Raw genomic sequence first — 21,521 nt, 5'->3', positions numbered from 1 at the left:
AGCACCTATCTCAACTCAGAATGATATATTTGTTATTTTCTTAGTGTCTGTCTACCTATGTAAAGAGTGAGCTCCACGACGACATGTCTGTTTTGTTCACCACTGTGTATCCTATCCTATATGTCTATCACAGTACCTGACATTAGTAAATGCTTCACATATATTAATTAAGTGAATGACTGAGTGACTTTCCTTGCCAGTGTTACTCTAGAAGCAAACTAGGAGAACATCATAGAGGCAGTATATCCTGATTGCAGAAAAACATAACAGTTTCCTGATGTTTTTTGAAAAACATAGACAATGGGATAGAATATAGAAGCATTTTTATTTGATTGAACAACAAACCAAAGAAGAACTGATTAATTTTCTAATTAGCTGGTGGGTTGGTGAGACAGGGCTGTTTTTGTCCGGGCCTGCAGGACTTGAAAAGTCATCCCCATGGGGGCAGCAGAGAGCATTGATAAAGAACCTACTGAATTTCTGAAACCTGAAACATATATACTGTTACATATAAATACTAGGTAACAGTTATCGAGCACTTACAATAAGTTAGGCCCTGTGTTAACAATTCATATATATTATTGAACATAATCATTAAAACAATGACCTATGAGGTGGATGTTATATTTGCCCCTTTTACAGGTAAGAAAACAAGCTCAGAGAAGTTAAGGAATTTGCCCAAAGTCATATTAGTGAGGGTCAGAGCTGGTGAATGAAGAAAATAAAACAGGTTAAGGAGAATTCTAGACAGCAGATCATTAGGATTCAGTGACTGATTGTGGTCCCTATTCTATTCAGGAGCCAGGAGACATCAGAAGTCTAGCTAAGGGCTTACAGCTAGGTTTGAAGCTCAACTGAAATTAGGAGCCAGTACGAAGTCTGGGTGAAAATGAATAACCAGAGCAGCTTGGAGTTAACGGGGAGCCAAGAACTAGAGAGGAATGTCAGGTCAATAAGTCACTGTAGGATAAAGTTCAAGAGGAAAGCCCAGGCAGGGACACAGGGATCAGAGTGGGCCTGGAAGCATCAAGAGGATACTCATCCGAACAGGTTGCTAACAGGGTATAGACTTTTTTAAGGGAATGTCTGGTTTGAAATGATCTTAATTCTGGCAGAGCTGGAGAACAGCATGAACTGGGACAAGTAGCCTTAATAGAGTATTCAGATCAAGAAAGATAACGGATCTACTATACTTTGAATTGGTACTACCACTGCTGTGGAAAAAAATATTTAGTAAGGACACAGTAGTTTTCTTAAGGGTTGACATATAGCTACGATATGTTGATCCACAGAGAAAAAATAGGACCAATAAACGGAAGTTACAAAGAGATAGATTTTTCTAAGTACAGAAAAGGGCTTTTCTAATCACTGAGAACTACAGTTAGTTGAGAACTATAGCACAGGACGTAGTGGAAATAGAGCATGTGAAAGGTAGCTGAAGGATGTCAGGTTAAAGAGTTAGTGAAGGAAGAGATAATGGTGGGAATAGAGTGTGTTGAGAAGCAGAAAAGCATGGGAATCAGCGTCAGGCTGAAGGGGCCAGTCTTTGAAAGCTGGAGGGAGTTTTCTCCACTGAGGTTCCAAGGAAGAGACAGGAATTGATGTAAAGGAAGGGATGTGAAAGACAGAGGACTTTGAGTAACAAGAAAATCATACACAGGGTTCTCAATCTTCTCAGTGGAGTTTTCTCAAGTTTTTAGATGAATCAAGGAGAGGATGGAAAAAGAACATAAGGCAAAAGAGGAAGTTTTTGCTGTAACTATTGATGTATAGTTTAAGCCAAGGGGGAACAGGTGTTTAGCTATGGCTAATGAAAAATCTTTAAAGTGTTTGAAAGATTTCTATGCCCATCTCTACACAGGTCTCCTTGGTTTAGCTAGTTGTTACTCCATTTCACCTCAGGAAATCTGCTCAGCTCTCTTATTGGCATTATGATCTCTTCAGCACCTATTAAATCTCAAGTGAACTCCCAGGGCCACTCAAACAGAAAACACTCCTACAAATGCAACCATGAGTGGACTGATTAGCTTAGGAACAGCTGGCCAGACAATGTCTGTCCCAACTGTCTGGAATTCGTAAAATTTAGTTGTTAAGGTATAGCTCCAGGGAAAAAGATTGAGTCCTACGAGTCCTGTAAAGGCAGAGGGATTATTTTGAAAGGCTGATGAAGACAAATCCCAGCCCTTCCTTTACCTTTCCATTCTGAGTGAAGAGGGCAATATGTTTTTCCTCCCATAGGCTGCAATGAGTGGACTGGACACCACACTATTAGAGAAGGCCGTCTTCAGTATGGACTTTTCTGTCTAATCCTCTAAATGGGGTTGGGTTAGCTTTGGAGAGGAGAGGTGGGCTCACAGAAAGGAATTACTACCATGATGCCAAGATTACTAGGTGTCAAACCACTTCAGAATATGGATACGGAGAGAATATGATTCTATTTTAGGAAGTAGTGCCTGTGCCTGCCTCTTTCGTGGACTTATGTGGGTGGGGCACATTCCACTTCCATACACCATGGCTACCTCTGTCCTGATGACTCTTCCTCTAGGAAAAGCTAGGGAGTAATCTGTGAGGAAAATTAGGATATAGGGGAGGTTGTTTACAAAGGAACAGAGTTGCAGTGGGTATAGGGGGAAAGATGGGTAGGGTAGAAATTTTTGGCTTTTTCTAACGGACACTTTTTCCCTCAACATTCTAAAATAGAGGCTGTTCATTCTAGCACTCCTGTAGGAAAGGGTGACAGAGTATCATCCTTCTCTTTGCTATCCACTGCTACTTTTAGACTACTGTGCTTCCATCCTCTTGCAAAAACTCTTCCCTCTTTAAGCTTATGCCATTTGGCTCAACTACCCTTTAGCCCTCAAGCTTACTGAGGACTTCAGCACCTATTAAATAACCTCTCTGTGCCAACTCTTCCTATCTTTCAAGGTGGTTTTAGGAAAATCCATGTGATCCCTAGTTAGTTCCTGACCTCCTCAACTCCAATTTATACTCCTACTTTCAAATCCTTAACTTCACATTTTGGCAACACAGGTTTTTCTTGATGGCAGCTTCAAGGCCATAGTAAGGAATGGGAGAGGTAGCATTCTTAAGTGTGGAAACACTGATGATGCCAGAGCTGGCTGGTGTTGACTTCAAAACCCATTGAAAGACTGGGACTGGCAGCCACGATGCATAAGGGTGGAATAGCATGGGGGTCAGATTCCACATGATACTTGGGGGAAGGTTCAAGATCTGGATTTCACCTTTGTGCCAAGCTTCCAGGAAACCTGGGTCTGGAGCTAAAAGCATCTTTCCTGTTAGCTGTCTTTCTGGAGCCATCTAACACTTTTAACGACTTCCATCCTCTTGAAACACTCTCTTCCCTCTGATTTTGTGCCAATTTATCACCTAGTTTTTGTTCTTCCTTATTGGCTATTCCTTTTCTTTTTTTTTTTATTAGTTTTTTTTTTTATTGGTTTATAACATTGTAAAAATTTCAGGTGTACATCATTGTACTTCTATTTCTGCATGGACTGCATCATGTTCACCACCAAAATACTAATTACAACCCATCACCACACACATGTACCGCATTATCCCTTTCACCCTCCTCCCTCCCCCCTTCCCCTCTGGTAACCACCAATCCAATCTCTGTCCCTATGTGTTTGTTTATTGTTGTTATTATCTACTACTTAATGAAGGAAATCATACGGTATTTGACCTTCTCCCTCTGACTTATTTCACTTTGCATTATACCCTCAACAATTGGGAGAAGATATTTGCAAACCATACATCTGATAAGGGCTTAATCTCCAAAATATATAAAGAACTCATGCATCTCAACAACAAAAAAACTACCAACCCAATTAAAAAATGGGCAAAAGACCTGAACAGACATTTCTTCAAAGAAGATATACAGATGGCCAACAGACACATGAAAAGATGTTCAAAATCACTAACTATCAGGGAAATGCAAATCAAAACTACAATGAGATATCACCTCACGCCCGTCAGAATGGCTATAATTAACAAGACAGGAAACAACATGTGTTGGAGAGGATGTGGAGAAAAGGGAACTCTCATACACTGCTGGTGGGAGTGCAAACTGGTGCAGCCACTATGGAAAACAGTATGGAGATTCCTCAAAAAATCAAGGATAGAACTACCATATGATCCAGCTATTCCACTGTAGGGTATTTATCCAACGAACTTGAAAACACCAATTTGCAAAGGTACATGCACCCCTGTGTTCATTGCAGCGTTATTCACAATAGCCAAGACTTGGAAGCAACCTAAGTGCCCATCAAGGGACGAATGGATAAAGAAGATGTGGTATATATACACAATGGAATACTACTCAGCCATAAGAAACGATGAAATCCAGGCATTTGTGGCTATTCCTTTTCAAAGATTCTCCAGTGGCTCTTCTTCTACTCGTGCCTTAAATGTTGGAATTCCCCAGAACACTCTTCTTAGCCCTCTGCTGTTCTCTGGGGAGCTTCTATAAATCTATGGCTTCAACTACCACTGAGATGTGCGTGATTCAAAATTTCTGGCTACAGCCTATGGCCATACTACTCTGATACATCTGATCTCATCAGAATTTCTGGCTATATACATTGAAGTTTTTAAAAAGTACTTTTCTATAAAAATAATATACATACACAGTAAAACCAATCCCAACTGTAAAGACACATCTAAAATAAAAAGTATACGTTTCATCCCTCCTAGGCCCACTCTTCATGGTTAACTTTTCAATGCCCGTGTAAATGTGCCATATGTATTCTTCTGCACTAGCTTTTTTCCCATTTAATATATTTTTTCTCCTACATTTTATTTTAAAAAATTTTACTTATTTATTTTTCCCCCAAAGCTCCAGTAGATAGTTGTATGTCATAGCTGCACATCCTTCTAGTTGCTGTATGTGGGACACGGCCTCAGCATGGCCAGAGAAGCAGTGCGTCATGTGCGCCCCCAGGACCGAACCAGGGCCGCCAGCAGCGGAGCCCACGCACTTAACCTCTAAGGCACGGGGCGGCCCTCTCCTACATTTTAGATCTGTATATTCAACTGCCATTAAGACATCTCCATCTGGCTGCCCCACAGGCACCTAAAACTCCTTTCCTTTCTCTGGAATTCTCCCTCATTCTACTGTTAGCCTCTTGTTACAGTCAACACCATCAAAAAAATTGTTTTTATACATTGTGCCTTTCCAGACACACTTTACCTCAGTCTGGTTTCCAGCCCACCGGATCTCTGAAACAGCTTTCTCCAAAATTACTAAATGACTTCCTTGTTGCAAAATCCAATGGACACATTTTAGTCCACATCTTACCTGATCTGTAACGTTTAACACTTTGACCAGTTTCTTTGATATTTCTCTCCTGGTTACATTCTTTCCTTTCTGTTTGCCCCTGCTCAGTGTTCTCTTTTCGGCTTCTTTCCCTCATCTCATCCCTCAAAGGCAGATATTCCTCTCACTAGGCCATCTTATCCACTTCCACGGCTTCAACAACCATCCATATTCACAGGCACTCGAGCGCACCCCCCCCCAAACCTTTCTTTTGGGTCCCCAACCCAAATTATCTAATATTCAGTCGTCTAATAGATATCTCACAGGCACCTAAAACTCATTCTCTCCCCCAAACAAAAAAGAAAATGGCATCATTATTGCTCAGTTGCCCAAGTCAGAACAGCGGGAAATATCTGGGATTCCTCCCTCTGCCTTATTCTCATTTCCCATCTATTTTCCCCGTCTGCACTTCCCTTTCTATTGGAGAGAACACAGTCGTCTCTTGCCTAGAAAAGATCTTCCCAATTGTTCTCCTTGCCTCTAACTTCGTCCCTTCTAATCCATTCTCCCCATGGCAACCAGTGATCTTTCCAAAATCCAAATATAATTTGTCACACCTCTGCTAAGACTCTTCAATGCCTATTCACTGCCCTTAGGATAAAATCAACTAATTTACAAGGCCTTGCGTAAACCGGCCCCTCTCAATCTCACAGGCCTCATCTATTACCTCTCTTAAAACCACACCAGGATACTAGCGGCTCCAGAAAGTACCCAGCCCCCACCCCCCAATCCCAATAGTCCAGGATTCAGCTTAGGAGACACTTCCTTCAGGAAGCGGGTGCTCAAAAAGCAAATGCTCAAAGCATGAAATCCGAGAGGGCACCTGAGCAGCGCTTTCTGCTCCAGACCCAGGTTTACGGAACGTCCGGGTTACCAGGAAGCTCAGAGCAAAGGTCAAATCCAGATCATGAACCTTCCCCCAAGTTCGCGGGGCCAGCCGACCCCCGTAATATTCCGCCCTTATGCGTCATGGCTGCCAATGCCAGTCTTTCGATGGGTCTTGAAGTCGACACCAACCAGCTCTGGCGCCACCAATGTTTCTAAACTCAAGAATGCAATCCTTTCTCATTACTACGGCCCTGAAGCCGCCGTCAAGAAAAACTTGCGTTGCCAGCTTGCCCCAAAGCAAGATGGCTGCCATTGTCTATTCTCTCCTCTCGAAGTGAAGCTATCCACTCCCCGTTTAACGCCGCTGCCAGGCTGCCCTCACCTAGCATGGCTACTCCAGCTCATGCCTCACTATGGTCTCGAAGCCACCACGAACCGGCCAGGTTCCGGGAGGCGCTGTTCAGGATGCAGCCACCCCCGCCCGCCTCTCCCCTCCCCCACGCCCGCGGCGGCGGCGGCGGCGGCGGCGGCTGAAGCCCGGATGCGGCGCGGTGAGACAGCCCCGGGAGAGCGGCGCGGATGGATCCAACATGGCGGCGCCGAGTCTGAGCCGAGAGTGAGGCGGCGGGGCGGCCGGAGTGGGGAGGGGGAGTCGAGCGGGACGGGGCGGGGCCGGGTGGGGCCGCAAAGGGCTTGGGGAAGGAAAGTGGAGGGGGAGGCGGTGGCGACGTCCAGCCTGAGAACCTCAAGAGAGGGAGGTGACGGGACGCTGCGAGGTGGGGGAGGGGAGCGGCCGAGGGGGGCGTGCGGGGGAGGTGGCAACTGTGGCAGAGGGCAGGGGTCGAGGCGGAGGAGGGGGGCATGGGGAGGGGCGTAAACAAGGGCCGAGGCTGGGCCAGGCTGGGGGTATTAGAGAGGCCGAGGTGGGGAGTGGGGCTGCGATCCCGCCGGGTTGAGGGGGGTAGGAGCGGGATTGAGGGGCTGAGGGTGAGAAGGGGAAGGGGGCTTGTGGCTTGTGGTTGGGAGGAGGACGGGACTCTGAAGGGTGTTGGGAAGAGGTGGGAAGAGGTGAGAATTGGACTTAAGACGTTTGGGGGGAGGTTTTGAAAGTGTTAAATTGGAGGTGGGAGGGGGAAGGGCCTAGGGGAGAATTTGGGTGGAAAACGAGAGAACGGAGGTTTGGGGAATGGAGAGCGTGTCGGTGTGACGAGGTAATGGAGAAAGTGAGAGACTAGGAGGAAAGTTTGGGAGGAAAGGGAATGGGATGGGAGATAGGACGGTGGAGCTGCACGGGTGGTAGAGGTTCGGGGGTTTCCCTTTCCCCTGTGGAAAGGAAGAGAGAGCAGAGTTAAGCACCATCAGTTGCAGCCAATTCTAATTGCTAGGCCTTTAGCTTTTAATGGAGTGGGAAGGGCAGAAAGGAATGGTCATGTGGGTTTGGAGAATTGGGGTTGGATGAGGGTTCAACTGGATTTGCTTTCCAAAGGCTCTCTAGCTTACTGCTCCCTTGTTTTTCCTGGTTACAAGAACGGAAAATGGGGAAGCTGGTGTCGCCGCCAGTGTGTGGAAGGAGTAAAGGACTTTTGTAGTTTTTAGCAATTAGCAATGCAAGAATGGGGAAACAGCCATGCTCTGTTGGAGCCGTATACGCTAAGGTGGAGGCTCTGGAAGTCTGAGAAAGGGAGCAGAAAACACAGGATGGCATCTAGGCAGCCAGGCTAATTAAATGAGTGTTTTAGTTTCCAGACCCTTCTTTTGCTGCTTAAGTGCTAGGAGGGAGGGATCGGTATTCATAGACAGAAAACATTTCCTGGTGAAATGTAGATGTATGAGTGGATGCTGCCCTGGTGGATATTTTGTTCTCACTGTGTGCTAGGTAAGGGAAAGGGCAAAGATAGAATTTGGAGGATAGTTCTGGTCTGAAAAGGGAGGTGATGGAAAGAAAGTGCTTTCTTTTGCTGTAACCACTTTCCTCCCACTTCTACCTAAAGTTGAAAGTCAAGGTTAATATTGTAACAAAACAGGTGAGTCTCATAAGGAATTGAGGAGTCAGGTGAGAAGCTGTCAGAGGATAATTGGTTTTCCCACAAGTTGTTGAATTTGGGACCGTTGTTGCTATGAGCCATTGAGGCTGGAAATTCTCAGAGTTGGTATTGTCTTGTGAATTGGCTAGTAGAGAGTTAGGGAAGCCTGGGACTTTGTTGAGGGTGAGTTCTCTCATTTAGCTTGGAGTAGATCATTTCAACAGAAATGGCTTTAGGCTTGTCTGTGTATTTTTGGCAACTGAGATTGACTAATGCTTTGGGCCTGTGAGGTTTCAAAATAAAGCTTGAAAATTGACTCTCTTTTCCCCCTTATTTGTTTTTGTTTTGCTGCTGGCTTTGAACCTTGTGCTAGGAAGAGACCTGGGAAATTAAGTTTCTTGCAGAGGTAAGTCTGGAACTTTTTATTGTTTTCAAACAATGGAAGGGAATAGAAATAGCATGAGAAATGTATGGCGGTTCAGCCCAGTAATGGGGCAGATGCCAGGGAAAATGAGTTTCAGCCACCTAGCTGAGGGCGTAAGATCTGTTGCAGTCACTGTCTCTTTGGGTTACTAGAGATTGGTAGGAGGGAAAGAAGAGCAGAAATTAGGTGTTTGGGGGCAAGCCCCCAGCTTTGTTTTGTTGTTATCTAGTCTTCTTGGTTAGCTCTGAGAGAAACATTTATTTTTTTTTAACATATGCAACATTGTACTCTAGTACAGTGTCTACTAAATACTACCCTTGGAGGGTCGCTGAGGTGCCTTCGATGGGAAGGCTTTTCCTCTAGCTTACTCTTTTTCTAGTTGTTCAGGGTTCCTGGAATCTTCCTTTTGAAAACATACTTATGTAATTCTGACTTCCAGATACTTGGTTACATTTTCCTATCCCACCAGCAAGAGGTTTCTTTATGTACTCTTAGCCATCTTTAAGTTTTCCATGTTGTTTTCATTTCAAGTTTCAAGACATAACTCTTTTTTAGTTCTTCCACATGACTTTCCTCTTTAAGAGCTTCTGAGAGAGTCAAATACCTCTAGTCCTGTGAAGATACAGATATCACCCCTGTTGGGATGAAACTAGACTATCGTTTTCATTTCAAGGCATCACTCTTGATTATTTCTTCCACAGGACTTTCCTCTAAGGGCTTCCGAGACAGTCAGATACCTCAAAAAATACAGATATCATCCCTGGTTGGGGTGAGACTACACTTTGCTTGGAAATAGAAACCTAATACAGAACGACCAATCAAGAGGAAATCCTGTAGATACATACAGACTGTCCATTGGCCCTTGACTGGCTTGGAGCTTCCTAAAGAAAACAAACAAACAAACAAACTACAACTCTAGGAAATGCTGCAATTCATCAGAATAAAGAATTATTCTTGGGAAACTGTAGGGGGGACCCATATGTTAGGATCTCAAATGGACTCAAACCAGCCAGCGGGATCAGAACTCTTGTTTACTGGAGTGTTTGTCTCTTGGTATCTGGCAATATTTCAGACACCAAGACTCAAGAGTTCCTTTTGATCTTCTGTTTGTTTATTTATTTTTTTTTATTGTGAGGAGGACTAGCCCTGAGCTAACATTCGATGCCAATCCTCCCCTTTTTTCTCGAGGAAGAGTGGCCCTGAGCTAACATCCGTGCCCATCTTCCTCCACTTTATATGGGACGCCGCCACAGCATGGCCTACCAAGCGGTGCATCGGTGCACGCCCGGGATCCAAACCTGCAAACCCGGGCCGCCGAAGCAGAGCGCGCGCACTTAACCACTTGCGCCGCTGAGCCGGCCTCCTGATCTTCTGTTTAGAGGGGTTACATTCTTCTCGCTACTCTGATACCTTTCATCTAGGATCACTGTATAATTTAAGCTGAGTTCCCTTACTTCACTGCCACAGAAAGCTGAGTATATTTTGGTTTAAGAGGAAGTTGGCCTCGTTCTTTTAATGCTGAAGTTCAGTAGATTCTTGGAACCCCTATCTGGATTGCTGAGTGAGTGAACTCACCATCCTAGACGATAATTAAGTGGGGAAGCCTGCCTACTAGCCTATATGCCAGCCTTCTGACTGTTCTCCCAAGGACATGGCCTTGGGAAACTTATACCCCTTATTGAATAAGCAGTATAAGTCTGTTTAGTAACCTAACAAGGGAGGGTCTGCTACTGATCTAGTTTCAGGACTTTAAAGATGGCTGTGAGGGTTTAGTGCAGGATCCTTTTTGTCTGTCTTGCAGAGGATGGCATTTTTCTTATCTTCACAGAGATCAAGATTGAACTAGGTCAAATGAGACCTCCTGGGATGGGGCAGAAGGGAGTGTAGCCCTACCAACCTGCTGTTCACCTGAATGGCAACAGCAGGTGATAGAGAAGCCAAGGTTGGAGTGGGATGGAACTCATTAGTGCTAGTTGGACTTAAGAGTTAAATGAGCCTATGTCTGACTGGCTTTTCTTTACTTCCGGAATATTGTTTGATGAGTTAGGGTCAGAGGGACCAAATGGCTTCCTTTTCCAGATCTAGGGTGGCAAGTGACAATGCTGTCTCTTTTCCTTTTGACCTGTCATCATGCTCCATGTAGAACAGTTTCTCATCCTCAGCATTATTGACATTTTTGGGCTGGATAATTTTTTGTTGTGGGGGACTGTCCTGTGCGTTATAGGATGTTTAGTGGCATCCATGGTCTCTACTTACTGTATGCTAGTAGCACCCTCCCTAACCCCCCTAGTCAGGACAATCTAAAATGTCTCCAGACATTGGCAAATGTCTCCTAGGGGGCAGAGTCGCTCCTCGTTGAGAACTACTGACCTAGAAGCTCTGATAATTCCTGGCACCTTGAATGGTCCAGCCTGGGAATCTAGGCCTTAAAAGTGGCTGTTTTTCTTTTCCCCTCAAATGTAGGGAGTTAATCCTGAGAGGATTGAGGCCTATTGTAGAATTGTATCCATTGATGAATAATTAGGACCATAGTGCTTTCCTGTGTTGTGCCTCATTTTCCAGTGGCCAGGTATGTGGGGACAATATTTCTTCCTTTCCTGGGGTTTACAGTCAGTACGCTTTGAATTAGGGAGCTCTGGAGCAACCTGCTCTTCTGATTGGTTGAATATAAAATCTGCCCATCTGCTTTTTCTGGGATCCTCATAATCAACAGCTGGCCAAAGGGAACAGGTGGCATAGGGAACAACGAGAAATTGTAGGGGCTCTAAGGAGGCTCAGGTTTCTCATGTTGCCTGCTATGAGCTAGAAGTTATCTTCCTTCAGTCCCTTCCATTTGTACCCAGTGACTGTAGCAGGTGAAACAAGAAAGGAAGAGACAGGGAAGACCAGTCTATAGTTGAATAGCTATTTTCCCAGCTATTTCTCATGCTCTGGGTGGGGCATTTGGGCTCTCATAGCTAGATATGGGCTATATTTCCTGTCCACATATCAGAACCCATGGTATGGGGCTAAGTGATTCCAGGGTGGACCTCCCCTTTTCTTAAGGGTACAAGTCTTTTTGTGCTTCCACTTGAGGATTACTGAGGAAGAGAGGACCAGGTCCTACTTGCTCTTCAGTTTTCCAAGACTCCGTCAGCTTGGTTCTTCGTAACTTAATCATTTTATTCTCTTTCTTAACCTAGCCTCAGTTTCTTGGTGCTTAAAATGGACAGAACAGCCTGTGTCATTGTTGAGTAGGGTGCTGTGGTGTGGGTAGTTCTGCACAGTGTAGGGGAGGTTATAGCTAGAGTACAGTACAGTCATATATCACTTAACAATAGGGTTATTTTCTGAGAAATGGGTCATTAGGCGATTTTGTCGTGCGAACATCATAGAATGTACTTACCTGAACCTAGGTGGTATAGCCTACTACACACCAAGGCTGTCTGGTACTAATCTTATGGGACCACCATTGTCCATGTGGTCCATCATTGACCAAAATGTCATTATGTGGTGCATGACTGTATATGCATGGTAAGTGAGTTGCAGGTATCTATTTTTAATGGGGTCCTCTCATTTTTGGACCTATGTGAGTTTGTTTCTTAATTGGTATCGTTCATGGTGATCTCTTGGAGATTAAGTTCAGTTCAAAAATAGGTTGCTCCTACTATGTGCCAGCCTCTATCCATTGCTAGGCACTAGGGATATAAAGATGAATATGACTTAGTTCCTCTACATGAGTTGCTTCAGATCTAATGGGATAATAAATACACAAATGATTCTAGTACACTTTGATAAATGGTTTAAAGGAATTATGCAGTGTTCCATAGGCACACAGAGGAGGTCTACTTATACCAGCATGGGGGTGTAGAGAATGAATTTGAAGATGGCTTCTGAGCTGACTCTTAAAGGATGAGTAGGAGTTAGCCATCTGAAAAAGGGTGGTGATGGGGGTGAGGAATAGAGAAGGGAGAGGGGCATTCAGGCAAAGGGAGTAGCCTGAAGAAAGGTAAAGAGAAATGAATTGTATGATGTATGTGAATGATAAACAAGCTGATAAAGTTAGAGAATAAAAAGTGGGTTATGAGGTTGAAAGGTAGGCAAGGCCCAATCTTGGAAGGTTTAGTGTGTTGTGTAAGGACTTGGGAGTGTTCTTATAGGTCTTAAGCAGAAAAGTGATGTGATCAGTTGTGCATTTTGGATAGCTAATTCAGCTGGATGTGGAGGATGGATTTAGGTGGGCTAAGATTGGTGGTATGGAGAGCCCTTAAAGAAGCTGTTGTAATAGTCCAGAGACATTATTGGACCTGAACCAGGGCAGTGGCAGTGGAGGTGGAAAGGTGAGGCAGTTTAAGGAATATTTGGAAGTAGCATCAACAGGAATTTATAATTGATTGGGTGACTGAAGGTTGTGGTCAGAGGGTGGAGCAGTGTTGGGTAGTACTATCTGGTGGGGCAGTAAGTATGACTGACTAGTTGTTATTAGTGCCGTTGAATTGATTCTGACTTGTAGTGATCCTGGGTATAGTAGAACGGAACTCTGCCAAGTCTTTTTGTTCCATCCTCTCACCTTCTGGCGCTATGTCAGACAATGCTCCGCTGCTATTCATAGGGTTTTCATGGCCAATTTTTTCAGAAGTGGGTGGTGAGGTCCTTCTTCTTAGTCTGGAAGCTTTGCTGAAATCTGTCCATCATGGGTGATCCTGCTGGTATTTGAAATACCAGTGGCATAGCTTTCAGCATCACAGTAACACGCAGCTGCCACAGTATGACAACTGACAGATGGGAGGTGTGGTTCCCTGACTGGGAAATGAACCAGGGCCATGGCAGTGAGAGTGCTGAATCTTAACCATTAGACCACGAGGGCTGGCCAGTATAAGTGACTGCAGTGGAGGTAAAAGTTGTTGGACTTCAGGATTGGATATTGGCTGGGTCATTGACATTACCCAGGATGATGGAGGAACTTTGTGAATCAAGTCCCAAATTATATAATGAATGTAGGGCTATGATTGGTCATTTTTTTTTTTTAATGAGGAAGATCGGCCCTGAGCTAACATTTGCCAATCCTCCTCTTTTTTTTTGCTGAGGAAGACTGGCCCTGGGCTAACATCCATGCCTATCCTCCTCCACTTTATATGGGACGCCGCCACAGCATGGCTTGCCAAGCGGTGTGTCGGGGCACTCCCGGGATCCGAACCTGTGAACCCCGGGCTGCCGCAGCGGAGCGCGTGCACTTAACCGCTTGTGCCACCGGGCTGGCCCTGATTGGTCATTGACAGATTGGTAAATGACAACCATGAGGAAAGATTAGAAGGTGGTATATCCAAATGGTGTCTGAACATCAAGGGTGTACAAGTGGCATAGGAGGATTATAAGCATGCTCAACATAGAAGCTTAATAACATTTGATTTAAATCTATGAGTTTTGGTGAATATTAATAACCTGAGCAGTTATGCTTCTGGATTTGGTTGGATTATGGGAAAAATGAGGATAGGTTTGTGGAAGGATGGGTCTGGGCTGCAGAGGTCAAGGATGCTTATCTCTTTGAAATCTCTTTCACCACCATTTGTATAAGGCTTACAAGGTGATTTCACATGTATTTTCTCATTGGATTCCTAACAAGTCTGAGTAGTGGTTTGTTTCATCCCTGTTTTGTAGATGAGGGCAGTGAGACTTTGAAGTTAAGTGACTTGCTTATGGTCACACAGCTTGTTAATGATACAGACAGAATTGAAACTAGTTTTTGTGTGTGTGTGTGAGGAAGATCAGCCCTGAGCTAACATCTGATGCCTATCCTCCTCTTTTTTGCTGAGGAAGATTGGCCCTGGGCTAACATCCGTGCCCATCTTCCTTTACTTTATATGGGACACTGCCACAGCATGGCTTGACAAGGGGTGCATTGGTGCGTGCCGGGGATCCGAACCTGTGAACCCCGGGCTGCCAGAAGCGGAGTGTGCGCACTTAACCGCTATGCCACCGGGCTTGCCCTGAAACTAGTTCTAACCCTAAAGATTTTCAGTTTCCCTACTATCGGTCCTTAAGTTCGTCTGCTGCAGCTTTCATATTAGAAATGAGAGTGAACTCTCTTCTACTACTCAATTTTGCCTACATTTAAGACGTGAACTGGTTGGGGGTGGTGGGGAGAGCACAGTTCTCAAGGGACCAAAAGCAGTGTTTTGGTGGCAGGAAGAACAATTGAGGTAATGTCTAATAGCACCTTCTGCTGGATATATAGCACTAAAATTGCATATAACATTCTCACTTAGAGGAAGTGACTATATTTCTCCAGTAGGGTTTGGACTATATTTCTGCAGTAGCATCTGTTGGGTATGGAGAGCTCTAGGCTTTTTTTAATAAACACATTTTTTGGGGGGGTAAGGAAGATTAGCCCTGAGCTAACATCTGCTGCCAATCCTCCTCTTTTTGCTGAGGAAGATTGGCCCTGGGCTAACATCAGTGCCCATCTTCCTCTACTTTATATGTGGGACGCCTGCCACAGCATGGCTTGATAAGCCATGTGTAGGTCTGTGCCCGGGATCCGAACCTGTGAACCCCAGGCCACCAAAGCAGAGCACATGAACTTAACCACTATGCCACTGGGCTGGCCCCCAATAAACACTTTTTAAAATTTAATAAATACTTACTAAGCACTACACTGCACCAGGCATTGTGTTAGGCAATGGGAATATAAGAATGAACAAGACCAGTTCTTGCCATTGAGTGGCTCATAGGTTTTTTCCTTTCCTTACAGTATAGTGGGGATTGCAGCTGCTGAGCAGGGATTCTGGAAAGCATTGCATACCTGAGCCCCCAGCATGGCGGGCCTAAAGCGGCGGGCAAGCCAAGTGTGGCCAGAAGAACATGGTGAGCAGGAGCATGGGCTGTATAGCCTGCACCGCATGTTTGACATCGTGGGCACCCACCTGACACACAGAGATGTGCGTGTTCTTTCCTTCCTCTTTGTTGACGTCATTGATGACCACGAGCGTGGCCTCATCCGAAATGGACGTGACTTCTTATTGGCACTGGAGCGCCAGGGCCGCTGTGATGAGAGTAACTTCCGCCAGGTGCTGCAGCTGCTGCGCATCATCACTCGCCATGACCTGCTTCCCTACGTCACCCTCAAGAGGAGACGGGCTGGTGAGGGTGCACTGGGGGCTGGGTACACAGGAATCAGGCAAGAGTTGTGGGAACCTAGGAGTGAGCAGCATAGGAGTCCAAGTGGGAGGAGACATTGATTCTGGGGAGTACCTAGGAGAGTAAGTTATGAGGCCCGTTGGACAGTTGGACTAGGAGAAGGGAGGGGTGTATCTTTTCCTGAATGACTCCCTCTCCCCCTACAGTGTGCCCTGATCTTGTAGACAAGTATCTGGAGGAGACATCAATTCGCTATGTGACCCCCAGAGCCCTCAGCGATCCAGAACCGAGGCCTCCCCAACCCCCTAAAACAGGTGAGAAGACATTAACTTATTTCCATAATCAAGAAAGAGGACACTGAACCCATCATATTCCCAGCTTTGCCAGCTTAAATGAAAGGACATTGTCCCCCCATATCTAGCCCCATAAAAATCAGGTGAGGCGTTAATGCTTCACTTAGGTCCTATAATTGTTCCCACGGTGTGTCTGCCTTTCGATCACATTATTGCTATTGCTTTTAATGCTAAGTGTAAATGATTCCTTCCTCATTCCAAGAGAAGTGTTTGAAGTGCTGCCTTTACCCTACTATGTCTTCTCCCCTTTTGCCCTCTGGTCAGTGCCTCCCCACTATCCTGTGGTGTGCTGCCCCACTTCAGGCCCTCAGATGTGTAGCAAGCGGCCAGCTCGAGGGAGAGCCACACTTGGGAGCCAGCGAAAACGCCGGAAGTCAGTGACACCAGATCCCAAGGAAAAGCAGACATGTGGTGAGGAAGTTCAGGGGTTCCAGAGGTGGAGTAGACTTGAGGGGAAATACAAAGAACTGCTGGGATGCTGGGCAGTTTATGCTTTTCAGTGCAAGGTTCACTTTGATTGCTGTTGCAAAGTGAGGTTGAGTGGTTTAGTCTCTAGGGGGAGAATTCCTCTATCTTTGTGGCAGAGTACATTTCAGCTGTTTTAGTTAATACTAGATCCAAAGGATGCCGTTATGATATCCTTATGGTAGGGTGAACCAAGTCATGCTAGAGTATTAAAATGAACTTCTGTGCCTGTTAATTGGAAAAATATCTCCTAGAAGCAAAAGGTGCTGTTTGAGTGATGGGAATAACCTGACTTGGGCATGGCCCAATCAAGGGAACCTTCTGCATTCAGGCAAGGATTTCAGAGGTACATAGAAAAGAACTAGTCCTGGGGAAGAGGTAGAGCTGCTGTCTGGTGATGTTCCCGACTGTGCTACTCTGCTATTTAACCTTTCAAACTTGGGTTGTAAACTCACCCCTTACTGCAACCACTCCTATGTATCTTCTCTTCCCCACAGACATCAGACTGCGGGTTCGAGCTGAATACTGCCAGCACGAGACTGCTCTGCAGGGCAATGTCTTCTCTAACAAGCAGGACCCACTTGAGCGCCAGTTTGAGCGCTTTAACCAGGCCAACACCATCCTCAAGTCCCGGGACCTGGGCTCCATCATCTGTGATATCAAGTTCTCTGAGCTCACCTACCTCGATGCATTCTGGCGCGACTACATCAATGGCTCATTACTAGAGGCACTTAAAGGTGTCTTTATCACAGACTCCCTCAAGCAGGCTGTGGGCCATGAAGCCATTAAGCTGCTGGTGAATGTGGATGAGGAGGACTATGAGCTGGGCCGACAGAAACTCCTGAGGAACTTGATGCTGCAAGCATTGCCCTGACCTTTTCCCCTTTCTCACTTCTCTGGGGGACTGTTCCCACCACCCACCTCTGGAGCTTACATACTGTTCTGGGGTTTGTTCTCTACCCTTCCAACCAATCACACCCCTGCCTTTTTTTTTTTTTTTTAAAGGAAAAGACAAAGGAAAATGGAAGTGGTGTTCCCCACCCCTCCCTGCACCCATGTGCCTGGGCTTCCCCTTTGTTCCCCTTTTCCACTTATCCCCCTAATGTATGTCTCTACAGCCACCTTGCCACTGAGCCGTAAGACAAATGTATAGAGAGAAGCAAAGTCTATGGAACATAGTCTTTGTAAGGGATTGAAGTGAACACTGCTTTTGGGTGCATTGAGGGGTTATCAGTACTTCTGGCTTTATGGGGGCTCTTAAATTTTGTCTGAAAAACCAAAGGGCTGTGAGTAAGGGAGCTATGTGGAAGGTGGGACTCTGAAGTGTATTTTGGAAATTAATCACCACCCTCTCCCAAATTATAGAATTTTTAAAAAACAAAGAAGCTGTGGCCCTTTCCACTCTCTCCTGGCCTCTGGTGCTGCTCCTCTCTGCCTTGTTTCCTCCATTCCATGGCTTGAAACCTCTGCCTGGTGTGGTTCCTTTTCTTCCTTTGTCAAACCCTCTTCAAGGGAGTAATAGGTAAGAGGACTAGGTCAGCCTAGTCGCCTCTCCCAACTGTGGTGTGTGTGTGTACACACATACACAGGGTGGATGGAGAAGTTGTTGCTAATTAAAATACACTCCCCCTAAAAAGGGGAAGGGGGAGTGTGACACTTTCCTTCCATGTTCAAGTGAAAATAAATAATGTACCCTGCAGCCCTTTTCCCCTTTGCTTTCTTATGACTTGGGCAAAGGGCATCATAGGTGAAAGTGAAGTAATTCAATATCAACTCCTTTCTTCTTTTTCCTTCCCCATCCTCTACCCCCAATCCCACTCCCAAGCTTGGGAGCATGGGGCTGGGACATGCACTGAGTGTTGCACTTTTATTTAGGTGGGGAGGCATGTTGAGTGAGCCAGGAAGCCTAGAACTGGAGCCCAGTCCAGCTGGTACAATACCACCTCCCTTTCAGCTCCCAGAGGAGATGTCCAGACACAGACTTTATGATTATATTTTTTTCAATGCCAGTGCTGCTCAGCCCTCAGCGTAACTTCAGTTTTCATGAAATAAACAGTGACTACATAAAATTCCACTTTTCTGAAACTGAAATCTGAGCTCAGGTGCAAGTTTCTTCTTTCCCAAGAAGCTGAGCCTGTGTTCCATCAAGAGAGTCAAGGTTCCCCAAGTGAGGGGAGCTGTGCCTGGGTCCTGCCTACAAGTCACAGCAACACCAGCTCACAATGGGGGTCTCAACTCACAGAAGTCAAAAGTCTTAAGACCGTGGGTGACCCAGATTGCCATAGAGGTCAGGCCTGCGATGCTGGAATACAGGCAGGTGTTGGCGCAACTGTCGCAGATAATTGAGGTCAATTCGGGCAAGGCAGAGGCCTTGTCCCTCAGAGCAGCGGGCCACCACTGTTCCCCAGGGATCCACCACCATGCTCTGGCCATAACTTGATCTCTTCTCATGGTGGCGTCCACACTGTGCTGCTGCCACTACATAGCACTGGGTTTCAATGGCACGTGCCCGCAGCAACACCTGGGGATGAGGAGATGTGTGTTCGCGTAAGTAGACACAGGTGCTAGTGGGGAAGTGATAAGCAATGGACATTACAGGCCAATATACCCATCGGGGCCATTCTGATAATTGTTTAGGAATGATTTATTTATTCTTTAACATAAGTTAGGCAACGATCTGGGGAATGAATTTTCTCACTAGCTGGGAAGGGGAAGAAAGTCTTTCAACTGGTAGGGCCAAGGGAGAAGAATGAGGTCAAGAGAAGGCCCTTATATTTTGAAGAGGTGTCCTCTTACCTCCCAGTGGGCTGGGCCTGTTACAGATCCAAAAGCTGAAGGGTAGGTAAGTATTTCTGCTCCAGCCTGAGCCAATGCCAGAGACAGTTCAGGGAACCGCATGTCATAGCAGATAGCTAGACCAACCTGGAAAGAAAACGAGCCTAGTTAGCCCCCCTGTCCTGTGTGTCACAGCATCTAGTTATACCCCTGCTACCCATTCCTTAGGGCTTTCTATCCTCTACTACCAGGTCAAAGTATTCCTAATTCCCCTCCCTCTTGTTTGCCCACCCTTATCCTTTCACAACTCCCACCTTGCCTGCTGGTGTGCTGACAGGTGACTCAAGACTGGGCCCAGGCAGGGTAGAATTGCTTTCACGCATAGGTCCCTGCCCTGGAATCTCTACGTCACACAGATGTGTCTTCCTGTAAGTGGCCACTACTGACCCTAGAATAAGAGAGAGAAGGAATACTCAGTGCTGGTGCTTTAGAAGCTCAGCTTAGTTCTTCTCCTCCCAAGGAGGAGACAGTTTATAGGTATGAACAGAAGTACAAACACCCTGAAACCCTAGGCCGAGGAAATAGAGTTGAGAAACAAAACAGAATTCTGGAGAATCTTAGTTTAGGTAGAAGAGCCTGCGAAGAGGCAGGCTAAAGAGTTATGAAGTCTCACCCTTGCTGTTCAGAAGCACATGACAATTGTAGATTTTCTGAGTCTGCTCCCAGTCTTGGCCACGCTCATGGAAACCACCCAAGGACAGCCAGAGTCCACATTCCCTGGGAGGAAGGGACACTGACAACTCTTCTCAAGGCTCTACTCATATCTGGCAATCCAGGGACACTGCCCAACAAAGAAACTACCTCTCCCTCCCCCTTTCCCTGATACCTGGCAAGCTGGGTATATTCTCCCAAAAGGTTCCCATCCAGTGGCTCAGACAGGCGTAGCGTCTCTGCAGGATCTCGTGCAATGAAGTCAAATGCCTCAGGCAGAAAAGCCAGGCAAGAGCCCAGTCTGGCAGCCTCTCGAACTAGCTCAGCACAAGTTTTAAAGTTCTGCTGTTTGTCAGGTGTCGATGTTACCTGGCACACAGCCACAAGGGGCAGTTCACAGGAGGAGGAGGAGATAGCCATGGCTCTGGGTCTGTGGATGGCACAGGCAGGACTCACTTCCCAGCATGGGGAAATCCAAGTTTGATGATGAAGGGATCAAATGGGGAGGAAGGAAGGCTGAACTGCCCTTTGATTCTGTTCTCACAAGGCACAATGACCCACCAATCAAATGTTCTGTGGATGGCTGGTAGCCCAGTGTTTCCCACCATCCATTCATTTAACAAACACTTATTGAGCACCTGCGATGCGCCAGGCATTGAGGACACAACAAAACACGGTTACCTGGGCTGAGCACAAAGTACTGAGAGTCGAGGTAGCCGGAGTCCAGGACACAAAAGAAGGGACAGGAGCTGGTGAGGAGGCCTGATGATGAAGCCCAGCCTGAGGAAGATGAGAAATCAGGAAACCAACCCGTCCCTCAAGCGATAAATCTCTCGGATTTTCTGACTTCTCTCTTCATACTGTGAGGCTAAATCAGGGCTCTGCCAGGAAAAACTCCCGTCTTCAAAACACTCTTTACTATAAATAATTATGGGCTACAGGAAGAGATCATAAAGTGGGAAGATGGAGAAAAGGGCTCTGCTCGGCACCTGAATACCTCGACTTCTAGTGATCTCACATTAACCTGAAGCCCTTGTCCTCTGCCAAACTTTTCTGCAGTTCAAAAGTCACCCCCGAGAAATTTCCTTGGTTTTCTCAGCCTCTCTCCTTGACTGTGCACCTGCACAGCCTTACTGACTCAAAGCATATTTTCCCCATTACACCACAATCTCTGAGTGGAAGTTCACCCTCCCTGGTTCCCCACCACCCCGTGGTAGGCAAGGGGCACCGGCACCCGAATCCCAACCCGCGCCCCCACTCTCCAGTTGGCCCGTCCTTCCCCGCCTCCCTCAGGGGTAGCGTCTCTGCTGCACAAGTTAAAGCACCACAGGTGGAATTCACCGCGGCCAGCGGGCTAGGAAGCAGGTCCTACATGAAGGTACTGCCAAAACCATTCGCAGGATCCGAACCGAAAAGCGGCCTGGAAGCAGAGGCGCCGGGGGCGAGTGGGCGGTAACTCCGAGACCGGACGTGACGCAAGGCGGGGGCTGAGC

General features: G+C 46.2%; 2 protein-coding genes across 8 annotated transcripts; one reads left to right on the top strand and one right to left on the bottom strand.

Annotated features, from left to right (window-relative positions):
- Positions 1-6,674: 6,674 nt before the first annotated feature.
- Positions 6,675-18,612, top strand: DEDD (death effector domain containing). 6 transcript variants are annotated; one of them, XM_058539643.1, is made up of 7 exons: positions 6,675-6,776; positions 8,558-8,590; positions 15,339-15,525; positions 15,655-15,727; positions 15,931-16,038; positions 16,342-16,488; positions 17,040-18,612. In XM_058539643.1, the coding sequence occupies exons 3-7, from the start codon at positions 15,403-15,405 to the stop codon at positions 17,414-17,416; spliced, it is 828 nt and encodes a 275-aa protein (XP_058395626.1). In that variant the 5' UTR covers positions 6,675-6,776; positions 8,558-8,590; positions 15,339-15,402; the 3' UTR covers positions 17,417-18,612. The 6 variants fall into 6 exon arrangements, with proteins under 6 accessions (XP_058395626.1, XP_058395625.1, XP_058395619.1 ...); XM_058539642.1 differs by having other exon boundaries at positions 15,339-15,727; positions 16,381-16,488; XM_058539636.1 differs by having other exon boundaries at positions 6,676-6,776; positions 15,339-15,727; positions 17,040-18,611.
- On the bottom strand, positions 18,505-21,474 carry NIT1 (nitrilase 1). 2 transcript variants are annotated; one of them, XM_058539648.1, is made up of 6 exons: positions 20,710-21,474; positions 20,204-20,562; positions 19,991-20,094; positions 19,632-19,765; positions 19,339-19,464; positions 18,505-19,063 (listed from the first exon to the last, which is right to left on the bottom strand). In XM_058539648.1, the coding sequence occupies exons 2-6, from the start codon at positions 20,446-20,448 to the stop codon at positions 18,797-18,799; spliced, it is 876 nt and encodes a 291-aa protein (XP_058395631.1). In that variant the 5' UTR covers positions 20,449-20,562; positions 20,710-21,474; the 3' UTR covers positions 18,505-18,796. The 2 variants fall into 2 exon arrangements, with proteins under 2 accessions (XP_058395631.1, XP_058395632.1); XM_058539649.1 differs by having other exon boundaries at positions 20,204-20,458; positions 20,710-20,819.
- Positions 21,475-21,521: the final 47 nt, after the last annotated feature.

This window comes from Diceros bicornis, chromosome 4, assembly GCF_020826845.1.
Source record: "Diceros bicornis minor isolate mBicDic1 chromosome 4, mDicBic1.mat.cur, whole genome shotgun sequence".
In the NCBI taxonomy this organism is placed as follows: Eukaryota; Metazoa; Chordata; class Mammalia; order Perissodactyla; family Rhinocerotidae; genus Diceros; species Diceros bicornis.
Note: the sequence above shows the minus strand (reverse complement) of the source record. Positions and strands in the feature narration are given on the sequence as shown.